At 37.6% G+C, this 9,888-nt stretch overlaps 1 protein-coding gene across 1 annotated transcript; it reads left to right on the top strand.

Moving 5' to 3' along the window:
* The first annotated feature begins 4,168 nt into the window (after positions 1-4,168).
* LOC125212740 (protein SOSEKI 2-like) lies at positions 4,169-6,478 on the top strand. Its single transcript, XM_048112982.1, has 5 exons — positions 4,169-4,507; positions 4,594-4,663; positions 4,737-4,849; positions 5,279-5,975; positions 6,146-6,478. Exons 1-5 carry the CDS (start codon positions 4,315-4,317, stop codon positions 6,270-6,272), a joined length of 1,200 nt encoding a protein of 399 aa, XP_047968939.1. The 5' UTR covers positions 4,169-4,314; the 3' UTR covers positions 6,273-6,478.
* The last annotated feature ends 3,410 nt before the right edge of the window (positions 6,479-9,888 follow it).

Here is a 9,888-nt window from a genome sequence, read left to right as displayed (position 1 = left end):
ATAAAAAATGCTCATGGGTAAATTTTCTCGGCCAGCAATATCCAATACACTAGACAGCAATTTATTACAATTTTTTCTCAGCCAATTGTTGTTTAGCGTTTATACTATTGTTGGATATGTGGTGTCACAGTGTCACTTTAAGAGGTGTTGTCATTTTAACACAAATCTGGCTTATGCTATATAAAGTAAATATTAGTAGTACATTTTAAATGAATATTAAGCTCTATTTCGACAATCTTAAAAGTATGCTTAAAGTTGCAATTTTTTTAATATTGAAGTCGCTGTTTATTGCGTCCAAAACCAAAAATTCTGCATACGATATTATGACCCCTGTTTGAAGTTAAATTTTAAAAAAAAATCTAAAAGAACACAAGATTCGTGACAAGCAGAATCTAATTTAATAGGCCTGCGTTAATTGGGCCTCTCAGCCCAATACTGCAGTAGATTCAGTAATTCACACCTTGACAGAAATTGTACAGAGAATCCAATAGGGTAAAGCAGAAAGAGAGAGAATATTTGTACAAGTAATTAATATTTTGACCTAAAAGTCACAAATTTGTATAATTAGTTTCTCCAATCACAAATCATAAGTGGGATTAATGAAACGAACGTCAATGAATTTAATCATTACAAGTCGATTTAGTAAAAGTAAAAGTAAAAGCATACACAAATGATTAGGCATTTGGTGCAAATATGGAATCCAAAGCCAAATAATGGATAATAGATAATGATTTAAAGATTTCATTATGTTCCCAAATTTACTCCATTCATTTCAAAAACAAAAGGACGATACTATTGTAAACAAAGGGAAACAAGAAAAAGTAAATATGTGGGGGACTACCTATTAATCATATGTCAGTAATTTCAGTAAACAAATTCAGACTTTTGAATATAGAATTTCAGAAGTGATGTGTGATTTTGCATCGTTTAGGTGAACGTTGACATTTTATATATTATTTGTTTTACTAAATTTATGTTACTGGGTCTGAATTGTCACGTATCAACTGCATTAACAATAAATATCAAAAAATTAGTACTACTACCTCATTTGATAGATTATTAATCTTTGAAGAAAAGTTGTTCTATTTGGTTAACAAGAGCATCCTCAGTACATGCGGATATCCCATAGGCCATAGCCTTTCCGACGGATTTTCCAAAAACACCTCCTGCCACGTCATTAAAGATATCCCATAGCCTTCCCAGCACTGCCACGTTATACGGACTTCCCACTGCACAGTGGCGGACATCCCATAGCCTTCCCGCACGAACTTCTCGCAATAAAAAAATTTCACAAATTCACCAAATTTAACAATTAGCGGAATTATAAACAATGTACGGTATTTAACAATTGGACCTCTTGGGACCTGCTGGAACCTCTCCTAGCCTGCCGTATCGCGGCCTTTTGCCCAATCGGGCGACGGAGGCGGGAAGACGACTGAGGTGTCGGGATCTCTGCCTCGGCCTCGTGTAGTTCGTGGGAACTGGCACTGCTGCTGTACTCGCCAGAGCCGTTGATCTTCGTTCGCTTCGGCCACCCAGCTTCAACACCTGCCATAAACTTGGGGGAATTCTCCACCTCAAGATAAACCTCCCAATATTTGAACTCCCCGAACCCCTTCTCACTGTCGGGAAACTGCTGGTGAGACAGAAGCTTCACATCTTCGGAGGTCATGCCGCTGGTTGCCAACCGGAGGTTCTTTTGGTAGAGGGCGGCAAATCGGCTGAGTTGCTTCCTCAGCCGCTCCCACTAATTCCGGCATTGCTCTACATCGTGAGCCTTCCCACCGGCCGGTTTCCAGTCGATGTAGTTTTGGCTAATGCGGTACCACATTCTGTCGATGACCTGGTTGGACGAGACGTATGGATCCTCGACTATACTGATCCATGCCTCTGGAAGCGCGACACACTCCTGAATGCTCCAGACTGTCCTCTTTCTCTTGCCGCCTCTCTCCTCCCCCGCCCCATCATCGGTCGCTGCACGCGAGCTAGTGGCCTTGCTCTTCCCCGCCCTTTGCGTCCTCAACGGTGGCGCTGCTGGCTGCGTTGCTGGCGACATCCGCGGAGCTATCCCCAACTCCTCATAAGAGAACATCTCGATGCCAGCGAACTGAGTCTCCAGTGTAGTACGCTGAGGAGAATCACTATAAAATAAATTCATATAGGGGCGATAGACATTGTCCTCATGTGGTTGGGGGACACCCTGCCTGCTCCCTCCCGCAACGGCAGTGGATCCCTGTTGCAACAGCGGCATCATCATCCCCGGTTGCATTTGGGGTACCATCCCCGACATTTGTTGCATTTGGGGCATCGACCCCGGCATTGCGGCAGGCATCGCCGGCATCTGTTGGATCCCCGGCATCTGTTGCATCTAGGGCATCATCATCCCGGGCATATTGTAGTAGCCGGGCATCATCCCGGGCATATTGTAGTAGTCGGGCATCATCCCCGGTATTTGGGGTTGTTGCATCATTCCGGGCATCATCCCGGATATCCTTGCACTTCCGCCGGCATTTTCCCCAACTTGAGAGGGAATATTCGGCGAGGGAATATTCATCGTCTGTGACTCGCTCGTGGCGGGGGAATCACTATCGTAATGCGACATTTTTCGGATGAAGAAATGAATGTAGAGAGAGAGAAACTTGTTAAAACAAGTGGTGCAAGTGAAATGAAGTTCAACGAGCCGTATATAGATTTTGAAAAAAAATAGAATTATCGAACGTCCGTCCGCATGCCACAGCGGTCGTCCCGCCGCCGTCGCGAGATACCCGCGGAACTCCTGTGTCCGCACGGAACATTCTCTTCCTCGCACAATGGCGGACGTCGGGGACGGCGGTCCGACCTCCGGCGGAAGTCCGGCTTTGATGATGCTCTAACAATGATATCAAGGTTAACTAATCACTTGTTACACATGTGTTGAATGGGTTCTTGTTTGATATATAACCATTACATTTAATTTAATTAGTGAAAATTAAAGTTGGAAAATTTTCATTTGGTCGATTACAATTAAATTATTTTTAATTTCGAAGATTAGAGAAGAACCCGATACATTCTGAAAATTAAGTTGAATTCGACTGATTATTTATTTATTTATCTATTCGAGATGCATTCTGCCCATGATGTCTAAAACTAGCTATTTCCTCACAATAATTTATACTCCACTATTTTCTTTAACCAACAAAATTGGGCATAGGAGCCACACATTAATGTCCCAACCTAAAAGCTTTTATTAACTCTTAAAATTAAAACCGAAACTTAGAAAAAAAAAGGGGTCAATACCTAATGTTGTTTAGAATTTATTCTTCTTCATTTCTCATAAAAAATTTCTTAATTTAAAGAATATTAATTTAATATTTAATTTTCTGGTTACATCAATGCTGTGTAATCAAATATTTATGTGTTTTAATTACTATAAGAATATATATCCAATTAATCATTTAGTCATCTTATTAATTTTACTTGTATATAACAAATATTTTAAATAGGAGATTTAGAATAGGTAATTGATTTCTTAAAATCACGACCTTAAACATAGAATTAATAAAAAATTAAGAAAGTGCCCGCAAGGGCGTAATACAGTTGGCAATGGAGGGGCAGATATTGCTGCAATGAGTCTGAGTTCAAATCTCACTTAGGCACAAGTGTGAGGCCTTGGAAGATGGGCTTCTAGCAGCCAGTGGGTTAAAACCTCCCCCTTAACGGGCTACTGCGTACCTTGATTTAACCCCCTCACATGATATCAGGCCGGAGTATGGGGGTCGCCAAGGTGAGAGAATCGCCTTTTTGCGCAATAAATAAATAAGAAAGCCTGTATGGCCAGCGCAGTTGGCAACGAAGGGATGGATCTTGTTGCAATGAGCTGAGTTTGAATCCTATTACTGTCGTATAGTTGCTTCCATTTCTCAGGCAGGCCTTGAGAGATGGGCTTCTGGCAGCCAGTGAATTAAGGTCTCCTCTTAATGGGATAACTGCGTACCCTGATTGGACTCCCACACAAAATATCGGGCCGGAGTGTGGGGGCCGCCAAGAATAGCCTCTTCGGCTTCAATAAATAAAAAAGAAAGGAAATAAAGTCGCAACAGCAACTTATGGGTAGGTTTAAAAGTTGGAGTTGACGACACTACCAAAAAGTGAAATTCTGAATCACTAATAAATGTTGCGTGCAGCAGATCCCTTTCATAGTTTCATCATGTCTGATTTCACCCTATAAAGCTGCCTCTTAAATTTCTTGCTTTCTTTTAGATTTCCCCACAACCACAAACTCAAACAAAGCTGTCACCATTATTCAGTGAGAGAGACATCATCAGCTCACGAGCAATGGAAGTAGGGAGAAGAATCAGGAGAGAAATGAGCCCAGACAGAGCCAAAATGTGCAACAACCAAACAAGAGTGATGAAGCCCACTTTCAAGAAAGTTGAAGTTGTTTACTATCTCTCCACAAACGGCCATCTTCACCACCCTCACTACATTCAAGTCTCTCATCTTTCTCACCAACACCTTCGTTTGAAAGGTTTCTTTATTTTTATTTTCAATTTCCACTCCTTCAATTTTACATGAATTTTACATTTAATCAATTTCTGCATTTTGTTTTTGTAGATGTATTGGATCGGCTCAAAGTGTTGAGAGGTAAAGGCATGCCTTCACTTTACTCCTGGTCCTGCAAAAGGTAATTATTTTTTTACCTTTTTACCTTTGATTTGTAGAGATAAATTTTGATTTAAGTTGTGTATGAAATGTAGGAGCTTCAAGAATGGGTATGTGTGGAATGATTTGGCTCTAAATGATGTGATTTTACCATCGGAAGGAGCTGAATATGTGCTCAAAGGATGTGAATTACTTGTCGACTGCACTGGTAATTTACTTCATTATTTTTTTCCCGTTAACATCATGAATTTTGGTCGAATTTTTGTCATTTTGGTCTGTCCTATACCTTTTAAAATATGACGGAAATATTGGATGTTTGGATATGTTCGTTAGAATCATGAATTTTGGTCGAATTTTGGTTTGTCATATATTTTTAAAAGTTTGACGGAAATATTGAATGTTTAGATTTGTTTGTTAATTATGAATTTTGATCGAATTTTAATCTGTAACTAAATACGATTTGGTAAAAACATCTAATGTCGACAAATTTAAACTTTATGGTTTTTCCGCCTAATTTCTAAGTTAGGAAACGGATCATAATTTGACCGAATTTCATTTATTTTTTTGACCAATTTGTCCCTAGAAAGCGCACTTTGTTTGTTACTTTAACAATCCAATTGAAAATGATGAATTTTAGAGAAGCTGCAGCACCTACAATTCGGCAATGTTCAGCAATTCCAGCACCAGGAAGCAAATCTGTACCCTCCAAAAAGCCGAAATCCATCTCCGAAGCAGGAAATGATGAACGTCGAAGAGGAGGAAGACGAAGAAGAAGAAGAATACGAAGAGAAAGGCGCGACGCACACCACCTGTTCGAGAGGCGTCTCTACCGAAGAAGCCGAGGAGGAAATCAAGCACAAGCACTCGCAAAAGAGCGGCCGCACCGAGCTCAACCTCGACACCAACTCCCTCTCCTCGCCGCCCTCCACCACCTCCTCCACCCCCTCCGACAACCCCCACAGCGAGGCTGACCCCATCGGGAACGAGCCGATGCTGAGCAGGAACTCAATGCTGCTCAGCCTCATCGCGTGTGGGGGCACGGGCTCGTTCAGGAGAGCCGTGCTCCCGGCCTCTGTGAAGGAGCACGTGCCCGGGAGGAAGAGCTGCAGCGGAGGCGGAGGGAGTAGCCTTCATAAGGGGGTGGTGTGCAAGGCGGCGAAGATGGCGACCGAGGAGGAGCGGGTGATGATCAGCTACATGTCGGAGAATCCGAGGTTCGGGAACTCGCAGGCCGAGGAGAAGGAGTATTTCAGCGGTAGCATTGTGGAATCTATGACAAATGATTGCGCTAGCGAGCCCGTGCTCAAGAAGTCGTCTTCGTACAATCAAGAAAGGTAAACATATAAAATACGAGAGAGAATAAAGTAAATTGAACAGAATAGTATTTTCTCGCTGCATTATCTAACCTTCTAACAACTTTCTCTATTGTATTTTAGGGCACGAGTTTCGTTATCTGGATTTGCCATTGGTAATAATGTTTCGATTTGTTGTTGTGTTGTCATAGGTGTGCTAAGGCAGGGCTAGGAGGGGAAGAAGAAGCAGAGGAAGAAGTGAAGAAGGAGAAGGGATTGATGAGAGGGAAATGCATTCCAAGGAAAAGGAAGTCATCTTCCAAACCACCCAAAAACTGATTAATTATGCAAGTGGAGAAGGTTTAGTATTTATGAAGAATTTAATGTAGAATTTAAACCTACTTATTGCTTTCCCAACTTATATGTAACAAGTTGAATAACTGAAGTGGTTGGGTTTTATCTATGCAGATAAATTTGTGATTGTAAATGATCTTTCTTGTGATGGGGTTGGTTTATATTAAATTTATCTAATGTTGTAGGATCAATACTCATGAGTGTCAAAATTATTGGTGAGATATGTTTTGCCAACATCCATTGTTTGTGCATTTGGCATAATTGTCAAAAGATTTTTCAGAAATTCAAAAATGACATTGACTATATAAAATGCTCAACAGAATTTTACTCAATGATCTATAACCTTGGCGATGTTGTGTTAAAATTGTCGTAAATCATTGAGTAGAATTCAATTGAGTATTTTCTTAGTCAGCGGCATTAATGAATTTTTGAGGCGTCTTTCAACAAATATGTCATAAGCACAAACAATGGACAAAAAATCTCAACACAATTCTTAATACTTTTGCGTTGATCTATCAATATTGCAATGGGATCTCAACAATTATTTCTAATTATATCACTATATAAACTTTAGAGAATTTTCAACACGTGATTAAAATGAGACCTAATTAAGATACCTATATATATTTCCAATCAATTATGATAAAATTATATCTTAAAGCATGTAAAATAAATTGAACAAATACCGATGTCATGGAGCTACGGTTCGAATTCCGATAGAACATGAATTCAACGTTTGTCGGCGGCGCAAGGGTGGTGGAAACACGGTGTTCTTGAGGATTCTGACGAGCGTGTGGTCGAATTCCTCATCGCCGAGAATTGCTATATATTACCACTATGGAAATAAAAATATGCTTGAGGGGATTGTGTAAAAAGGATGGAGGGGAAGAGGGTTTATATAGATGGATAGATTAAGTGTTTGTGTACTAAAAGGATTCTTAGTCTTAATTTTTCTGATTCTAGGATATTGTATACAATAAAATCTTGTATCCTCATCCAAATATATACAAAATCTAAGATATATAGAGAGAGTTTTGATCTATGTAAAACTCATTCTTAATACAAAAATACAAAACCAAGTATACATATGTCATTTTTAGGTTATCGTAAGCTTATTTTTATGTCATTATAATAAGCATGACATAAAATGATCTTAACATGACCTCAAACCCAAATTTTATAATATAACCTAAAACTGCTTTATAATGACCCACTGTGTTTTTCTTTAATTATTGACCATTAGATGGAAAAATCTCATGGTCAGAATTTGGTCTGGATTTTGTATTGAGATGCATTTTTGTATTGATATTTTTCTATGAAGTGTTCTACAACAACGGAGGATCGAAGATAATGAGTTATCTAATTAGTAAATAACGATATATTTTACTATTTAAATGTATAATACGTATTGCTTATGGGCTATATATGTATTATGTCCACTCAATATTAAGAAAAACTTGAAACGAGAAATAACAAATATTGAGTTGTGTTTGAATGGTTGCATTAAAATGCTAACTTTTTAAAAAATTTTACTTTCTAACTCATCAATCGTAGCGCATTAAAAATGTCAACACGATCATATTAAAATATCAACACATATTTGTGTTGACATTTAAATATCAATGTCAACATAATGTATAAAAATATCAACTTAAGTTTATATTGACATTTCACTATCATCGTATTGATATTTTTAATACATTGCATTGATGAGTTAGCAAGTTAGCAATTTAAGAAAAGTTAGCAAAGGATCACATCCTTGTGTTTGAAAGTTTTTTTTCTCTATACTAAATATGGAGAATTTGAGAATAACCATAATTATAATTTATACATATGTTGTATATTCATAATGCTCCTAACTTTAAATCAAATCGGACACATTTTATTAGTTATAAATCGATTTTATTTTCAAGAATATTTTCTTACTTTTTTATATTATTTCTCCACCTTTTTATTAATTAGTCCTAGTATATTTTTCAAAGCTATAATTGACATCAGTGCAGGCAAATTCAATTGCGAGATACTAAAATTCAAAAACATTAAGCAAATCTTTAACCTCAATTGCTCCTTAAATGTTGCCACGTTCTGTGATCAATTTTTAGTAATTAATCGATTTTCTCCCCCAAATTTCGATGATTAAAATCTGGAGGAAACTTAAGGAAGATCCATGACTAACATTGATGAGATACTTGGAATTGATTACGAAAACAAAGTATTGTGCATGTGCAAAACTCTTACATTTCAATCTTCGTGTTTTTTAACGAGAGCTTTCGGAAAAAGGGTTTGATTTCGCTAACCTTTTGAAATTAGGGACTAAATTCGTTGACCTTTCAAAATATGGGATCGGGGCATGCGAATTTTTCAGAATGAGGGATTTTTTGCATTTTTCTCTTTATTCATTTATTTTTTCTTATTATTACTTATTAATTGACTAAACCACCCTTAATTTGATCCCCAATCCTGAAAAAACAATCATGATAATCCGTGACCCGCCTCCAATCTCCTCCTCCTTCCCTTCTCCTTCGCGGCTTTGCCGCCTCCACCCTCCTCCGTATTTTTGAATAAATCATCTCCTATATCAATCCTCTACTATATGAAATGTATACTCCTCTTCAATTCACACACATTCTCTTGCAGTCTTGCATAAAATTTGTGTAGGTTTTTCGCTGTATAATTCTCTGTATTGCAGAATCCCAAGAAGCCTTATGAAGCTTGTACATAAGATCCTTTGCTTTATCAACGGTGGCCATTTTCATCTCTAAATTCACCTAATATTTTATTTCTAATATGTCTTTCATGAGAAAATAACTCAAAAGATGGCTCAAGCAAACGTTGTAGCTACATCAGTACCTCAACATAGTTTGTGAACCTAAGAAGTTTTGCTTCCTCTAATTGTGAATTGTCAAATCCATTTTGCAAGACTCAAACCTTTTGAGATTAAAACAGAACAACTGGGAATTGAGTAAGGGGAAGAGATGTAGTGAAGGGGAGGGCCGAGGAGGAGGGTGGAGAAGGCAGAAATTCAATGACATCGCGACTTTTTTTTCTAAGTTTGAGGTGGGTATTTTGGTCAGTTGATAAATATTGTGACCAAAACAATAAGAAAAAATAAGTGAATAAAAAGAAAAATGCAAAAATCCCATATTCCGAAAAATTCGCATGCCCGGATCCCATATTTTAAAAGGTCAACAAATTTAAGCCCTAATTTCGAAAGGTCAACGAAATCAAACCTTTTTCCGAAATCTCTCGTTTTGTAATCTTACTTTTTTATTTTCTCAATTAATGATTAAATTTAGTAGATTTTAATTTAATTATTATATCTAATTGTATGATTTAATTTAAAACTCTAATGATTTTTCTTGATATTTCAAACACATAATGTATATAATCTATCCTGAATCGTATTCCTGTGAATAATATTTATAAAGAATTCTATATATTTCATTAATAACATTACTTTCCGAAAAAATAAATATTGTTTCTTAATAACGGGAAATTTTATTCCAGAGTTGGTAATCGGAATAAACAGCAAACTATGCTGTGTTGCAAATTAAATTAAGAGAAAATGCATACTACTATGATTTAGTATTAGCCTAACTAA

This window comes from Salvia hispanica, chromosome 3, assembly GCF_023119035.1.
Source record: "Salvia hispanica cultivar TCC Black 2014 chromosome 3, UniMelb_Shisp_WGS_1.0, whole genome shotgun sequence".
Lineage (NCBI taxonomy): Eukaryota > Viridiplantae > Streptophyta > Magnoliopsida > Lamiales > Lamiaceae > Salvia > Salvia hispanica.
The sequence above is the reverse complement of the archived record's forward strand: the minus strand, read 5'-3'. Positions and strand labels throughout refer to the sequence as shown.